We start from the raw sequence: 18,526 nt of genomic DNA, 5'->3' as shown, positions 1-18,526 counted from the left end.
GGTTATTGTGCATGGAAATTGTATATTAGGTTTACAAGTTGTCTGCTTTATTTACAAAAATATAATAGTATAAGGATGACAACAAACTGAGGAACAACTGTCAGTATATATGTAACGTTTTTGGGTGTTGTTAATAGTCACTTCCTCTACTGTGAGGAATACAAAATCTTAGGAGTCCCATTCTCAACCCTTATTACATGTATCACAATACTTCAAATTTTCCCTTACCAGCTATGTTCATTTTATGAACAACTGATTAGAAATGCATACTCTGTTATTAAATAAAAAATTTCTAACATTCTGGTTGACCACTGCTTAATTTCTTCCAAAAAAACTGAGTGTGGATTTTTCACACTCGTTAACAAGGTAGCACAAAGAATGGCCTCATTTGCTCAAATCTAGTCTCTATTGTGCATTAGCACTGAAACCAAAGCTCCCTAAGCACTGCCAAATCCTACAAGCATTTCCATGGTCATTCATTCTTTTGGAAGCAAACATAACTACATATCACCCAAAACAAAGCATTCAGAATAATCACTGGTTGCTTAGCTTGGAACAGGGGTTCTGGTTTCAGTGTATTATTCAAGAAAGTTAGATAAAGGTTGTAGCAACTAAGGTGATTTTGTTCCTGGTGCTACCTTGCTAACAAAGAAAAATGGTGAACATGCATGTATATACTGACAGACAGATTTAAAGGTCATGAAGTGCAAAAAGGATTGCCTCAGCTTACAGAGTTGGTCTAATACATGGATAATGAAATTCAACCTCAGCACATGTAATGAGCATGGGACAAAATGAGGGAAGGCCTCGATATTACTATTATCTAGCAGGAAATAAGCTTTAGGGTTGTGTTTGTGAGAGGGACTAGGAAGTTGATATCATCCCTGTCACCAGAGTCTCACATTAGGAGAATAAGAGACAAACTTTTCTGGCAAATATCAGAACACCTTTCAAGTATACTGATGAAATATTTAGCAAGCTATTTATATCATACACAAGACCAAAACTAAATATGCATCTTAAGTTTGGCCCTTGCACCTAAAGCACCACAAAGGGGAAAGATGGTATCAAAATTAAGATAAAGTTACAAAGAAAGGCTATATGCTTTAAATCTTTCCACAGATCAATGATGTGGACAGTGAGCAGTTCTTTGAAAGCTGTGGGGATAGAGCAACCTGAGGACAGCATGAAATGAAGGAAGAAACTCTTAAAAAAGATGAAAAAAAAGTATTTTTATAGTACAAGAGTTGAGGATGAAGGTAATATAAAGACTGTGGACATGGTTAATATGGACAGCATACATAAATTTAAAAAGCAAAATGATAGTAGAAAGTTTTCAAGAGATGGGGTTCCACCAGTGTAAAAGTCCTTCCCTACACAGTTCAAGTATGCAATTACACTTGCTTCCAAACATAGACACTAGTTTCTGGAGTTTCTCTGGTGCATACCAGTAAAGCAGTATCTTAGGCAAACAACAGATTTGCCTCTCGCCCAGCATACTGAAGACCTACTCCTCAGAGATAGTATAAAGATATCAACAGAGTAATAAGTGTTAACACTAGCAAAAGTGAAAAGAAAAAGAAACGAGCTGCTTGGCCACGGTCACAAAAAAAAATCATGCAAATATAAGTAATTCAATCATCATGTTCCCAAATTGAGGAAAGTGGTATTACTCAATGTATGTGTACAATCTGAGTGGCCATTTTTTTTTATTTTGTCATCTGTAGATAGCAAGATGTATGGTACAAATGGTTGACTCACATAAGCCAAAGTGCCATCTTTCCTTGCCCTAATTTCAGGTACTATGTTTAAATCGCTTTTCAAACCATATATCAACAGTGCAAACCACTGCAGATCACTAGGAACATCATTATTTTTTTTTTTTTTATTATACTTTGTCGCTGTCTCCCGCATATTTCGGCAAATTCGTTCTTCAAAAGATGTTATGTGAAGAATACCTATTTAGAACACCTATGGATGAAACGGTGAAAATAAACTGATCATCTTTGTAAGTCTAGAGGTTATAATATAATCATGTGATACCTCAACTCCTATTGAAGCCAATATGCTGTGCAACAACTATGCATCTGAATACAGAAGATGCAACTTTTTCTAAGTAATAATGATGGATGTTCCTTGGTTATACCAATTATCATTTGTTCTTATTTATATTCCCTAACCACATTGTGTTCTTTTTCAGTGCTGAATCAGTCTCTAATAATTTAATCGAAAATTTAAATGAGCATTTTTATTGACCTAAGAAATCCAACATACATTTGATGAAATACCCATCACTGTCACCTGTACAGCAATGTGATTTGGTCTACAGTCAAGAAAACTATGTTCCTGATCAATTTGCCACCAGGTGTTTAGTGAGCCACCACATCATAAGTGGCTGTAGACCAGACATGAAGAGCAGCAGATACAGACGACGCTTGTTACCTGCACTGTATGCATCTATTGCTGAATCACTACCTTGAACTTGCCATCTCAAAGTTCGGAACTGTTGAAAAATACCATTCAATATAAGTGTGCAAATATAAAAGCAATGTTCAAAAACAAATAACAGCTATTGCTGGTGCCCAAATATATATAAAAAATATACATGAAGGTAGACTAGTAAGATTATGAAGCTTCAGAAAATTAATCGGAAACAGTTGCATAATCATGATCATAATCACTAGAATACTTAGTGCTTAAAATTCTGAATGCAGAAAATAAATTGGTATTACAGAAATTAAACAAATTATGTAAAAACCTAAAAAAAATCATACATAACTGCTTGTACCTTCACATGGAAGCATCAGGAAGAAACAAACAATAGCCTCATTTGCACACATCCAATCACTAACTGCCTTGTATAATGTACCCTCCCATATATCACTGGTACAATTCACTCTATCCCATGCACACAATGCCATTCCACTCCTTACACATTCAACCCAACTCACATCACATATTTAGTTTCCAACACATCCATCATCCCACTTTCTTTTGCATTCAAGGTATAAGAACTGCATCCATACAATATTGACATAACTATAACTTCAAACACCCATCTTTGCCCTGACAGACACACATCATCTACATATCTTACCATTTTCTCTTAACTCATCATCTGAATCTGCTATCAGAACATCATATGGATATAACATTGTGTTAAATTACATTATATTTCTCCGTAGTCCAACAGGAAACCATATTCACCCCACCTCAGTCTAACTTGCATTGTGTTAAATTATATTCTATTTCTCCGTAGTCCAACAGGAAACCATATTCACGCCACCTCAGTCTAACTTACATAGCACCATAAAAATACAATATAAAGAACAGGGATAACTAATACAAACTTCTTCCATTTTCACAATTTCGAATCATCCAAACAAATCATAATTTACTCTGCATCACTACTTTCATGATAACCCATTAGGTTCTGAATGCATGGTAAAAGTTCTTTCCCAAGTCTGAAGAATATAAATAAATACAAGTATATTGATACGAACATAAAGACAAAACTTACCATGAAAACAACAAGACTGAAGCTGGAGTATGCTAGAACACAATAGTAACCCAAACTATCCATCATTAGCCCAGCCAGAAGTGCAACAATCATTCTGAAAAAAATAAAACACAATATTGTGTGTACCCAATTCCCTGAATACATGACATATTATCTATCACAAAAGATGAAGTGATTTACTATTACAAAAGGAGAGTCAATCATTCATTTTAAAAGCCCTTCAAAACCAAATAAAAAATCTAACCAAGGCTGTAAGTAAGTATATGTCTTATTTTTTTGTAAAGAGCATCATAAAGCACATTCATACCAATGTTTTTTGATATATCTACCCTTTTAATTTTATCATTATGACAAGAATAGAAAAAATACTTACCCCACATATTTGTATGAAGCAAATGCCAACAAATCAAAGGACTTTATGTGAGTCTGTATGGCTGTCACATAGAGGGTGGCAAATACAATGAAGATCTCTAGTACCAACCAAACAAGAGCAGAGCTGGCTTGCATTCCAAGTACATCAGGCGAAAATCTAAAATAAGAAGCAGATCCTTATTTTCTTCTTTTAAGCAATTCAAAATATAAAAAATACTAATTCGATTATATTTACCTTTGTCATATAAATTCCTATGATGTAAAATTAAAAACAAAAAATATATATGACCTGTCTTGTAACCATTTAATATTACATAAAATACAACACAGTTTCAATAAACACTCAAATTCAGTCAAGAAAGTCTGCTACAAGGTTAGATGACAAACTCAAATGAGATACTGCCCAGACTAATAAGACTCTCTTGAAAGCTAAAAAAAATACATCTATATTTGAAGTGTTTGGGAGGTAGCAAGTCATTCTACTCCAACAATCTTTTCAAAATTATTTGCAGTGAAGTAGCTCTGCCTAAATAAAGCACCCATGCCATGAGAAATGATGGTTGCTTTATGATAGGTACTACTGGGTTAAGAGCTTTGAACAGCTGTTTCTAAGTAGAACTCTCACTGAAACAAACATCAATTCCCATGGTTTATAAATTCATTGCAAGACTAATATTAATTTCTATTTGCAGACCTTATTGGGCCCAGAGAGAGCATCTTTCAGTACCATTCTGCAAAAGTGTGAAGTTGCACATAGAATAAGAACATCATTATTTCTAAAAAAAATCAAAATCTTACAATCATACTAACAATTGTACATATAATTTTTGAAGAAAGACACAGCTCACAAGAACATCTATACTTTAGACAACTTTTTCTTGTCCATAGCTCAGAATTCAGACCAACAACAATTCTAAGGTCATATTTCACACATTTCAGGGCTAAATTTTAATTATGCAAAAATTAAAATATTCAGCTTTTAGCAGACTAGTACAAATCCAACATTTCCCTACTCTGTAAAGAGGAATGTGATCAAGTTGAAAGAAAGTCGCTAATATATCTATGGCACTGGCAGACCAAAGCTGAAAACTGATAATACTTTGATCCAGGGAATATGAGTAGTTCTAACAGTTAGATCATTAAAGTACCATTTTAACCTTTTAGGTCACCAAATAATCTGAACTAAAAATAACATGATATTCTTTTGTGGATCCATGAATAGGTGGACAGTAAATTTCTTAAAAACATAATTTATTTTTATCAATTAATACTCACCCATTCTTAGTTTAAGATAACATTTACCAGATTAGCAAATCCTACGTATACAAAAAGATTTAGAACACCTTTACTTATAAAATTAGGTGCACAAAAGGAACTATCAAATCCATCATTTTTTTTCACAAATCAATTAAGCCTTTCTAGTTTAGAAAGAACATTATTTATCCAGCTAACCAACCCTAGGTATGCAAATAGATCCACAATTTCATGTGAGGAGTGCACAAAAAGCCACCAGCACCATTATTTTTTCTTACAAATTAAGTATTTAGCATTCCTAGTTTAAGAAAAACACATTATTTAACAGACTGGCTAATCCAAAGTACAAGAAGTGGGCACTACAAGCACAGAGTCCCAAGAGACAGTGCACCACTATACACCATAGACTAGTGGAATACTGAAACCTTGAGCAAGCTCCAATAACTTATCCTTTGTTTGAGTTGTGGTCTACGGCCAGCCAAAAGAGCCTTCAATGCATGTAAATTCAACTTAGTGAGAAATTATATAGACGACTGATACCAATGACATCTCGCTGTGTACAATGTTATGAAGTTCATAGCACTGAGAGGGTTAAGCCAGTAGGAAAGGAGTTAGGTGATTCTTCTATAGAAAGAACGAAGAGAATAATGGGATGCAGCAACTACCAGAGAAATACACTCTTCAATTTGGCAGGAAAAGTCACTTTCCTGGAATAAAAATGATTGCAACTGCTGCTTTCAGAACAATTGCAGATAACTGTTCTTTTATTTACAAAATTTGCCATAGTTAATTAACTGAGAATGCAATTTCTTTAAGGTGAGTTCATATCAGTCATAATCTCTAGGATCAATATGCTGGCTGACTATAAACATCTATCCATTATCTTGAAGTCTACTAAATTCCTTTACAATCCAAAAGCAAATCATAAGGAGCAACAACCCACCTCTCTTGTAAGCCTAGGCAGAGTCCAGCCACTAAGATATATGTCACTACAGCCATCAAGGGAATATACAAGTCAGGGGCATTGATTTCATGACGGGGCTGTACAGGTTCATCCTGTACATACCTCACACTCCAATCCTGTAAATAACAACAGCATCACATGTGACACATTTAACCACAGAACAGTGGTATGGAAAGAGAACAGAACAGACAAGAAAGAGATGAAGAAAAAGAAACTGAAAATGATTACAGTAGAAATTAAGTAATTTAGATAAGCAAGATGATAATGAGTGTGAAAGCAAAATTAAAGAGCCAAGAAAGAGGAAATCATGAGATCAATGAAGACAATAATGATGAAATATTGATAAATGAAATATGCCAGATGTATAACTATATTTTGGAGATTTATGTAAATTCAACAACAAACGTAAGCAAATGCACCAATCTGGTAGCTTTCTTGCTCATAATGGTAGTACAGCCATCATGAAGCATACTACAACTATAAATATTATCACACATTGGGTGACCGATGCAGATTCCTACCTCCTGAAATAATGAAGACAAACGTGTTCCTACTTGCATAGACAGAACCGTATACAGGTGAGACTTCTGAAGATTAAAAAACTGGAAATGAGAAATGATAGGGCAGGATAAAGACTGAAGCAGAGACAAAGACAGAATGCTGAAAACTGCAGAAATGGAAAGATCACATTGACCAGAAAAGAAAATCTTCCATCTATACAACCTAAAAACTCAACAAGTGGAGTAAAGGAATGACACTCTATGGACTGTATATCATATCTGGATGTATGGACAGACAAATACTATGTGAATGCTACAGCATTTGTACTCGTATGTGAATTAATATGATGTGTACCTTGGTGTATGTTTACAAAGGGAAGTACCTGTGTATTAATCTCAAACCTTCTAGGTATATTTTCTTACATATAGTATGCTGTTCTATGTGGTACTAAAATACATTAAAGATTATAATACTGCCCAAGAAGAGTACTAGATGCAGTTTTACAGGATTTCCTGTAGTCATATCAAAACAACATATCCAGGTCTACATCAAGACTGATTATTTTTCCATGTCATTGGCACTACTAGTAGATGCTTACCAATTTGGAGAATGTTAAAATAGAGTCATAAACAAAAACTCTCCAGTACTTATCTAAAAACTCAGGGAAGAAGAGGTTTGGGAGGACTGATGCCATGTCTCATGTTCCTATTATATCTATGTGCATGGACAACAGACGTTATGCATACACAACAGCATTTGCATTCACATATAAATTAAAATGCTGAGTACTTTAGGATATATTCACAAAAGAATATAACTCTATTAACCTCTCAGTATTTCAGGACACATTTTCTCACATGGAGTATACTGTTTTGGGTGTTCCTCAAATATAGTTAAAGATTATCATCATTTGCAAACTGCTCTACAGGACACTAGGACTTCATCCACTGTCATATCACATTAACTTGTCAAGTTCTATGTCAATACTGGTAGTCTTTCCATGCCACTGGCACCACTCAAAGCTGCTTCTCTGTGTCCTCTTTTGGACTACCCTGGACTATCAATTCATCTTTTGCTTATGTTTAAAATAGTATCATATAAAGCAGTGGATAACAAAATTGGTATTTAATTTATGAGACATTAAGTAATAAGCTTTACCAAAATATTGTAATACTGTAATAACATAACAAAAGTTGAACCATGACTGCATCTACAATTTCCCACTGTTGCAAAAAACAAACTAATAATAAGAACTGGCAAAAGAGGCAGCATATATCAGAGAATAAAAAAAGTGAAACTTATTTCACCATTTCACTTACTGAGTGTGTGTATGGGAAGAAGAGAAGTTGGAGTTTTTTCATAACATACTGTGTGTCCACTGCAAAATAATACTTGATTTGACTCATACTGACATACTTCTCCAGTTTTTGATCCATGTATTCCCGACCCTGATTAGCTAAAGACTGCCCATACTGCACTGCCATATTCGCTACCATAGGGTCCTGCAATTAAAAAAAATCATTATAAAACCTATTAGAAAGCGAGAGTATCTACCTACCTACCAGCTAGGTGTGTGTGTCTGTGTGTGTCTGTGTGTGTGTATGGAGTGAAAAACATTTTGAGTGATCAGGGCCTGGACATGCAAGATGGTGAATTGCATGTATGGAATAGAATAAATTGGAACAATATGGTATATTGAGGTCGACATGCTGTTGATGGACTGAACCAGGGCATGTGAAGCGTCTGGGGTAAATCATGGAAAGGTCTGTAGGACCTGGATGTGGATAGGGAGCTGTGGTTTCAATGCATTACACATGACAGCTAAAGAATGAGTGTGTAGATGTGGCCTTTTTTGTTTCCTGGCACTACATAGCTGACATCAGGAATGGTGATGCTGTTTCCTGTGCTTTAGGGAGTAGCTGGGAGTGGATGAAGGTGAGCAAGTATGAATATGTATATGTGTATATATGTACATGTTTATGTATATGTATGTATATAAGTATATGTAGGTGCATGTATATATATGTGTATATGAGGGAATGGGTCTTTCTTCATCTGTTTACTGGCACTACCTTGCTACCACAGGAAAAAGCGATCATGTATACTAAAAAATAATAATATACACACATTTTTTTAAGTCTATCATCAGTCTAAGTATCACATATCAAAACTTAAACTATCATTCCCAATACTCCAACAAGCAATATTAGATAACAATAACAATCAGATAAACAAATGTATGAAGGTATAGAGGGACAATAATAACCTGAAATATCTGTGATCCTGGTATTCCTCCTGGGTAAGCTCCATAAGCAACACCTGCCCTTTCATTTGCCTGCCCTTGAGATGGGTAACCGTAATTCATGCCTCCATACCCTGAAATGAAGCATATAAAAATTCTTTAACATTGAAATACACAATGTTTGGTTTAATCTTTTTCTCATGAAAACAGTGTCATGAAAGAAGGGATGTTCCTCACTTTCAACTACTTTTTTACCATATTCACAATGAATATTTTTGGTGATCTATTCAATGTTTTGAAACGTCTGTATCATTCCAAGAACTGGTGTTTTCCTATTTGCTTGTATCTCATGGTCTTCCTTACCTCTACTTTTTACTACATTTTCTTAACTTTCACTTTCTTCTTTGAGGTAATCTTCACTGTCTTTACACAATATTGCTTTAAAAGAGGGCATTACAAAGGAGAAAGTGCAAAAACCAATAATGCCTCAAAAGAATCGAATAAGTAGGGGCACAGGAGAGATGAAAATGGAGTGAAATTGATCTGTAAAATGTGTATAAAAGTGCAGAAGTGTGATCATATGCCTAGTGACCTGGCAAAGGCAGTGACTAATTTCAATACAAAAAGATCACTGTAGTACATGAAGCTGTAACAATTACAACCTCTATTCACATTTCCATTGGGTGTGTCAACTGCACAGAGGAATACACCTTTTTTTGAGAAATATTTTTGCTTAAGAGATGTCCCCTACCCAAGGTTGTCCAATTTCTTGGAGGTTATCTTCTCAGCATAAAAGGCAAAATGCGAGGTAAGGTTCTGAATACTTGCATTAGTAGAATAGTGAACCTCTTACAAGTGAAATGCATGATGGATTCAGAAAAACAAAATGGAGTGTAAAACAGATTTTTCCACTTGCACAAAGAGAGAGAATGAGAAATAAAAAGTATGATTAAGTTAACAGAAAAGTTCTCACTTTATAGCGTGCTCAAGGAGAATTTATGAATGCAGCTCAAAGCCTTTAAATGGAATCAGTGTTTGTGTGAGACTAAATGGTTATATGAGTACAACATGGTTTGAAATAAATATGAGAGAGCATCGAGTTTGTGTAAGGTCACCTTGGTTGTTTAATACTTTAACGTATAGAGCATTATGCAAGATAAGAGTAGGATGAATTAACAGCAAAGAGCAGCAAAACCATGGCTGAGCCTTGAAACTTAACTTCTTCCCCTTAAACTGACAACAGTAACATCAAGCTAAAACATGAGTTCCTTGATGAAACTCAACACACCTGTCTGCATACTATGTTTGCATTAAGCAATCACAGATTGGTCAGAAATCTCTAATTACATATTTTCTCATTTACAAAAATTCTGATAGTGAGTGTCACCAGCCAGCACCTATGAAATGATGACACTGTCAATGGATGTTGACAATGTGCTCTCTAGATAAAAGTAGTTTGAGGAGAAGGAAGTATGGTTTCATGCACTAGAACACAGATTCCTGAACTGTTAAGTGTACCTTCTTTTACAGTAACCTGTGACTAATGGACCTTCAATACTTTAAAGTAATATAGGCTAAATCTGCATCCTAGGCACCTAAGTATGCTGTGGCCATTCTTAATGCAATTTCATTTCAAAATTGCACCAGTTTAAAATTCAAAGGTGACAAACTGATCACTGCAAACGCCTTTACAGCTATGTATCAAACATAAAGCTTTACTTAATTCCAGAAAGAAAAGGTGCCAATAAAAGCTTACTTTGATCACCTAACTTTGACTAGGTAATCAATTATGTAACACTGAGAAATAACTATTTCTTACCTTGATTTCCATACCCATAATTCTGGCCACTGGTATCTTCAAAGAGTTGTGGTGGTGCCTGCTGATGCCGAGGTTGCCCATATGTATTATACTGATTATCATACATATCACCCATGGTCCTTGTTGCTGATGGACCACCACTTGATGTTTTTTGGCCACGAACTTGTGCTCCCAGACGACCTGAAATAAAAATACACCTAATGTAAGAATATGGTAGATTTCAAAGACATGAAGCATCTAATTCCTTTGAAAACATCATCCATTTTCTAGCACACATGCTTGCTACCTAAAAAGTGCCATATGACATGACATAAACAAGACTACTTGCTGTTAAGGAGCTTCTATCCAAATATGTACAACAGTTAGCAAGAGTCCTTAATTGACCTTTCCTTGAATCACTGCTCTTCTCATCATGTGATAATTCTTTCTCTGTTGAATGCATAATAGAATTCATGGCAGTGCATGGGGGCATAATTCTCCTCTAAGAAGTCAATGCCATGGCATAGCTCATGGATAGTCAGTGTAACAAAATGGAAGCATGTCTATATTATAAGAAAAAATTAGAAACATCACAATATCTGTACAAAGGTGCAGCAGTGCAAAATCTATGTGAAGTTTATGGTACTCCTATTTCCACCATTCATGATACTTTCTGAAAGGCATCATGTAAATTTTTGAAATTCTACACAGACAGAGACACAACTAAAGGAATTTGTAGGTATAACACTGCATATTGCAAAGTCTGTAGGTCATGATAAGGTGCATTGAAAGTGGTATGGCCAACAATATAGTGAAAACACTCATATATCTGGACCAATGCTCTGAGAAAAGGCCAAACCATTTTAAGAATATGTGAAAATCAGTACACGTGAATACTTTCAAGGCTGGTCTTAAAAGAATGACACTCATCCTTTAAAAACAAATGATAAAAACCTGTCTATTAACAGTGAGGCTGCTGAGAAGAATATGACTTCTTTTGCTAGATTAGTGAAGAATAAGGAGCTAAGCCCAGAACAATTTTGTAATACACACAAGATTTGCGCGTTTTGAAGGGATTGGCCTCAAAGCATGCTTACGGGCACAAAGAAGGTGGTGACATATTAGGTTAGAGATTTTAAAGCAAAGCTTACTCTTCTTACATGCGCAAATCCTTCTGGCCCACATAGATGTTAACCACTTGTGATACAGAAGAGTCCTAACCCTCATGCACTGAAAGCATGAAAAGTAAGTCCATGATTTACAAAGCTTCAGTAATCACTCAGGTCATAACCAATGACTGCCCCAACCAGAATTTGTTCTTGAGGCTCATGTGCACAGCTATTAAAAGACTGCATTACTGTCCTTTATATAACTGTTCAGCTGACTCCTATGTGAAGCAGTTGTTTGCCAAAAACGTGTACCTACCTCATTATCCTCAAAGCACTCTGTTAATCCAGTTTAAAGAGCATGGCATCATCAGTTCTATGAAATAAAACTACAAGAACTAGTGTAGTCATGGTGAAAGTTCATGAGATTTCATGACGTGTTTTGCAGCAATTACATAATGCTGAGATAACCTGAATGGTTTTAAACCCTAAACCAGAGGATAGTGATGAGAAATAACCTAAGATGGATGCTATGGATGAGGGGGTACAGCTGACCACTATCCTTATTTGCTTTCTTGAGCATGGGAGCTTTGAACATTAAGTCAGCAAGATGCTATGCTTGTCCTCTAAATCCAAGACAAACTGGTCAAAGAGTATCCCAAATAAATGAAACAGGTGATGCAGCATCAAATGCTCCAGAAAGCTGCAGAGAACTGCAGATGGCCAGTGACAGTAACTTTAAGACCATCACCAAGCATGTTACAATGTTGCAAAAGCATAAGTTATATTCACTTGATACTTTTCAAGTGCCTCTACATTTGTTCCTGCACACTCAATAAGATTCAAGATATCAACACAGCTACTCCTGTTGCCTGGACCTCACCATCAAAAACTTTAACTTACTTTCACCTCTAAGGTCCCAAACATCAGTCCCTATATTTCACCATCTATCTAATTCTTCTGGTTGATTTTTCTTCTTTTAATTTTGGAGGAGGAAACATGGAAGATAAGTAGGTAATTAATAAATGCATTTTTTATTTTCAAAAACCTCTTTCTTTGTTGTGTACAGCACATGTCTAATCTAACTCTTCACTCTAAAATACATTAAATTCATAAATTTAAGAAGTGTTTGGTTCCAACTGTTTGGCATTCTTGAGATTACTGTATACTGTGGAAAAGTAAAAACTGAAGGGGAGGATTTCCATCCACCTGCTCCCACCCCTTTTAGTTGCCTTCTACAACATCCACCCAGCTGTTCATTCACCCCTATGGGTTGGTCGGTGAAATGGGAACCTGGCTCAGGCTAGTATATATATATATATATATATATATATATATATATATATATATATATATATGTATGTGTGTGTGTATATATATATATATATGTATATATATATATATATATATATATATATATATATATATATATATATATATATATATATATATTCTTTCTTTCTTTCTTCTAAACTATTCGCCATTTCCCGCATTGGCGAGGTAGCGTTAAGAACAGAGGACCAGGCCTTTTTTGGAATATCCTCACCTGGCCCCCTCTGTTCCTTCTTTTGGAAAATTAAAAAAAAAAAAAAAAAACGAGAGGGGAGGATTTCCAGCCCCCCGCTCCCTCCCCTTTTAGTCGCCTGCTACGACACGCAGGGAATACGTGGGAAGTATTCTTAATCCCCTATCCCCAGGGATATATATATATATATATATATATATATATATATATATATATATATATATATATTATATACACATAGAGCATTAATGGGATGGCCTTAATTAGTGCCTTACCTGCCCATGCCATCTCAGCTAAATAAAAAAAATGAAAAAAATCTACACTGTTCAGTATTATGAACTAATCAGTACTACTTATGTCAAAGTCTATTGACTATTGCAGGAGGATCGCCTAAGGCATCTCCAAGAAATATGTGAACGTCCTTGCACATAGTGTAAGGATATTCACAAATGACCATCCTGCTGACAGTTAAAGACATACCTTCACCTGATGATTGATCAGATCTAATGATGTACAAATCAATTACAACTTACCTTATTGTAGGTTATTAATAACATATGACTTTTTCTAATCACCCTGTTCATTCCCTGTTCTTTCATCATTCATTTCTTGACATATTGGAAAACTAGCATCTTCCTAAATAAATTTACTTCAGCCTTACAATATGGGCACTGCAATGTTTTATCAATCATCTAATGTATCACAGGGAAGGAAACTAATGTGTTTTGGCCCTGATGTGCATGCCACAGTTCTAAACAGGTAAAGTCTTAGCCTTCATGCCTGAAGGGATATAGGAAATTTATAAACTTGCATTATATAACCGATTGGGGGGGGGGGGTATCAATACTCATCATCGACAAGTAATGATTTTCCCAAAAAATTAGATTCCAAATCCTACTGAACATTCCAATCCTTCACAAAATATTTTTTTTCTCATTTGGTGATCCATTAATCTAAGGATGCTTCTTTCTATGTCTTTAGATTAGTCATTTTGTACATAAACATAGATTTCAAAGGTTGGTTTCTCATAAGCACTTTTATTTTTATCTTTTGACTATAAGTAATCAATCGAAAGGTAGTTTATAAGAGAATGCGAAAATATGGCATTTAATAATAATTTGATGTATGAAAAACTTTTATCAGAAGGTGGCGTGAAGAAAGTAATTTTCGTAGTTACATAATATACATGGAAACTGCTATTTACATGGGTCAAAAGATATATACTACGATAGGCGAAACTACTATTCACGTCTTGTTACATCAATTAGCATTGTTTTAAGAAACAACACAAGTGTTTCACGTCATACGCATGGCAACACAAAGGAGGGATTACTACAGAGGAAAGGTTATACCTTTGCTTAAGTAGGCAGGTTAAGAGGGTACAGGGTGCAATCCAACTGCTGCAAGTCTGGAAAGGCAGTCATGCGCCTCATTGTACGTACACTTACGCTGCCTCCCGCCTGTTATAGAGAAGTCCATTTGGGCCAACACCGAAACCCCAGGAAAATGCCGTAACTCACACAAAAACGGGGAGAGAAGGCGAGCCAGCTGATGTTGACAATCCTCCTTGCCTCCACAGTGCCAATGCCAACACACCCGGCGTGAAAAAACAATCAAATGAAAGATGATTAAGAAAACATATTTATAGATTATAGAATGAAAAATTATTCAGTCTATGTGTGATATTAAAGAATGAATATGAGCACAAGTATGAGATATATGAACTATTTCTTTATTTCTATGTTTTAACTGTTTATGAATGTCAACTATACTACCTCAGTTTATTTCGAAGGCGGGTAAATTTGAATAGTACAAATACAAAGTATTAGTTTAGTATACAACAATCAGGAAAAATAAGTTCTGAAAGCCTTTTCATCCTCTCTCTAGATAACTAGATTCTTACTGTTCTTTCCCACCTTAAGGCGATGGCATGGGCAAAGTTAATGTGTCATCCCTGCAATCCCATATTTGATGCCACAAAGCTTTGTAGAAGCTATATTTATACAGGTCATAAAATTCACTTTGAACTGATATGTGGATTGCCCAGTTTCATATATTCATATTGTAACCATACACTCTTCACCAATGTTTCATTTCACACATGCTTTCTCCTCTCCAGAAACAAAGTAGAAAAAAAAAAAAAATCGGCCACTCGCAAGAGCTGTGGGTCTTTTAACATTGAAGTCAGGTGTGTGAAGTTGATGTGAGAAGTTTTGACTCTAAAATTAACTTCCTTGAATACATATATAAGACAGAACAAGGGCTTTATGAATATGAATTAAAAGAAGGTATGTACAAACACAATTGCGCAGAGAAATGGGATTTGCTCCCTGGAACTTCATCTCCCTAAAAGAAAATCAAAGCAAATGGTTTTAGCTCTGAGGTTAGATAGACTTAAGGAGGAAATAAACCCCTCATGCTTTCATACTAGTGCCTAATGCTCATCATCATTCCTTGAGATTACCTTATCTAGAAATCTGAATCCAAGTTTGTGTTTGTTGTGTAATCTACTTTTCATCAAACTTTATCGTAGAATCACAATGTAACTGAAATTATTCTTTATGATTCGCAGACATATTTTGTTTTATTCATCTCTTTGCTCATAATCATCTGTGCATGATAAGCTCCCGTACATACGGAGTCAAATCACCATTTTTATTAAATTGTCTAAGGATATGTCAATTCAATATTTTCGGAGCTCGTAAAATTATTATTGACTATTTGTGATTTTTTGGATATATACATATAATTAATAGATATATTTTAACTACTTATTACGGAAGTTAATTTGACTTAAAGGTTGTATATACGTTTTCTATGAACCGATCTCGTCTCCTTCCTCGCCGGTCAGCTGTGAATTCCAAGACCAAAATTTGCTTAACCAAATAACACCAATCAAAATGACTTTCTGGAGAGCAGCTGGACTAAAGTGAGTATTTAACTACTACTTCACCGTAGTAACGAACATACAAGGCAGTATTATGATGTTCTTAGTTGAAGGTATGAAAGATTGATAACGGAAAACAAAAATGCTCAGGAAATATTTGTGTTGTATAATAACTTAAAGTGCCCATGTTAAGATTCGGAATAGTTTTGACACCATTACTTTAATTGATGGAATTGTTTTATGTTTATAGTGACCTGTTTAGGCAAGGTAGCATTTTATTGCTGCCACAGCAATGGCGTTGGAATACGCTGTGGTTATTTCTGTATCGTGAACATTTTCCCCATAGAAAATGCAAAGAGAGCAGTCCAGGCCAAAGTTCACCTTATTGTAACATTTTAACCCACCATCAACACTGACCCAGACTGCACTCCTTACACAGTGTTGTGAAGGTTAACTTATTTTGCCGATAATGATATTTTAGCTCCGCATCCCATTAGACTTTTGGAAATTGCTATATATGTTATAGATCCTATTATGATTAATTGCTATTACAGGAATACCAGCAGAGGATTGATGTCTTATCTTTCTTGCAAATAAAGTCAGAATATTAACTAGTATTGGGGAGAATTCAGGATTAGGTTTTTATGTTGAAGGCTCCAGTCACGGTCCAAAGTCCACATCAAGGCCGGCCTTTAATTGAAATATAGAGAGTATTATGAAGCGGAAAAAAGAGAAGACAAGGGAAAATATTTACAAATTTTTGAGGGCGTGAAATACCTGTTATAGGTATTTTAAAGACATCAGAAGATAGAGAGTTCCAGATGTATAAAGATTATCGTAATGATTAATATTTTGGCCAATATTCCCAACAGATCCAGCAAAATTTTAGTAATTTACAATAAGCAACTGAAAGTTTGATTATTTTGACCCTTTTTGTATATTTATATACTGGGAGATTTGTTCGATGAGTGCATTTTTATCTCTACTGGCCAGCAGCTTGGTGTGAATGCAAAACCAAAATAATCACATTTATCTAATAACATCAAAAATTTATTTTGGTTGTGAGGGTAAGGCTTTTGATGGTTTCCTAATATTACTTGCTTTTGCATTGATTAATTTAACTTTTTCCCAGTCCTTGCAGCCTCTGCCACCAGTGGTTTATTCCTGTTGGATAAAGAAAATGATCCCAACCGAGCTTCCGTGGTTTTAATTATATATCCAACAATTCCTTGAGAAAATCTTTATCATATTTAATCAGGTTGCATAACTCGTTTAATTGATTATCCTTTCTGATGGTTCCTTTCATCATAGTGATCTATTCCTCCCCTTCTTTTTAACTGAGAAAAAGGTAGGATACTTTTTGTGGAATGGTGTCAAACTTCTTTTGTAAGTCTCCAGAAATTAAAAAAAAAAAAAAAATTATCAATAGTTGATAATGTACTGATTAAAAGAATGATGTTCACATGTTTAATACCAAACTGGAATCTGAATGATGATTGGATTGTTGGGGATGTAAATTTGAGGATAGAGTGTAGCAAGGGACCTCAGTTCAACAACAGTATCCTGATATGTACAGTGTTTGGAAATGGTCCCTACTGATTACAGACAACATATGACAAGGGGTATGTTACATGTAGAATGGGAATGCAAATTCACCATACTTTATTATTGTGAATAGGCATCTAAGTAGTCTACAATGTTCTTTAATCAGAATGTTGAATCCCCCCAGCAGAATCTAGATTTTTATGGCAATTGTTTTCAGAATGTTCCTTACAGTTCCTAATTGTCTGCACTTTTTTTTTTTTTTTTTTGAGTTTAAGGATGTCATTTAGAATTTTGAAATGTCATGATCTTTATTGTGGTTATTGATAATTTACTTGAATCTGTGCAGGGTTAACAGTCATTTTTATCCATTTTACAGCTATGCACAGTACTCAGTCATTGCTGCACGTGCGCTCCGTAAAGCACTGAAAGAACCAATAAGGGCAGAGGCCCTCAAGCGTGATGGTTCACAGATCAAGATCATAAAATGGAAGGATGGCAAAGCCATAAGTGAGTTGTGTATCTTTTCAGAAGTTGCATGAGTTTCAGATGTATGATTTCTAAGCTTTGTTATTGTTAGCTATTTGCAGTTTTGAAAGAGCATTCTTTTGTGGATTTAATGAATAAAGAATGATAATTTGCATATAACACTTGAAGCATATAGTTATTTAATATGTAATACAAAAACACTCACTCGTATTATCACTGATAAATTGTAATGAACATGATTGCTACAAAAGTTTTGGAATCCTTAACCTCTATAGATTTATATAGAGGGTGAAATGTAAGTGATGGTTTGGTTATGGGACTTCCCT

At 35.0% G+C, this 18,526-nt stretch overlaps 1 protein-coding gene across 3 annotated transcripts; it reads right to left on the bottom strand.

Moving 5' to 3' along the window:
* Positions 1 to 2: 2 nt before the first annotated feature.
* Positions 3 to 14,934, bottom strand: Yif1 (Yip1d-interacting factor 1). 3 transcript variants are annotated; one of them, XM_071687380.1, is made up of 8 exons: positions 14,803 to 14,934; positions 10,673 to 10,852; positions 8,878 to 8,987; positions 7,931 to 8,113; positions 6,090 to 6,226; positions 3,894 to 4,049; positions 3,521 to 3,614; positions 3 to 2,503 (listed from the first exon to the last, which is right to left on the bottom strand). In XM_071687380.1, exons 2-8 carry the CDS (start codon positions 10,785 to 10,787, stop codon positions 2,351 to 2,353), a joined length of 948 nt encoding a protein of 315 aa, XP_071543481.1. In that variant the 5' UTR covers positions 10,788 to 10,852; positions 14,803 to 14,934; the 3' UTR covers positions 3 to 2,350. The 3 variants fall into 3 exon arrangements, with proteins under 3 accessions (XP_071543481.1, XP_071543480.1, XP_071543479.1); XM_071687379.1 differs by having other exon boundaries at positions 14,731 to 14,895; XM_071687378.1 differs by having other exon boundaries at positions 14,725 to 14,871.
* Between the last annotated feature and the right edge of the window lie 3,592 nt (positions 14,935 to 18,526).

Source organism: Panulirus ornatus, chromosome 43, assembly GCF_036320965.1.
Source record: "Panulirus ornatus isolate Po-2019 chromosome 43, ASM3632096v1, whole genome shotgun sequence".
NCBI lineage: Eukaryota > Metazoa > Arthropoda > Malacostraca > Decapoda > Palinuridae > Panulirus > Panulirus ornatus.
Note: the sequence above shows the minus strand (reverse complement) of the source record. Positions and strands in the feature narration are given on the sequence as shown.

Excerpts from the sequence above, each read along its gene's own strand:
- Yif1 (XM_071687378.1), bottom strand. The coding sequence starts at position 14,761 with ATGGACTTCTCTATAACAGGCGGGAGGCAGCGTAAGT. Across the intron at positions 8,114-8,877 it reads CAGGATCACAGATATTTCAG|GACCCTATGGTAGCGAATAT; the intron begins GTTATTATTGTC and ends TTTTAATTGCAG. Across the intron at positions 3,615-3,893 it reads GCTTCATACAAATATGTGGG|AATGATTGTTGCACTTCTGG; the intron begins GTAAGTATTTTT and ends TATTTTTTTCAG.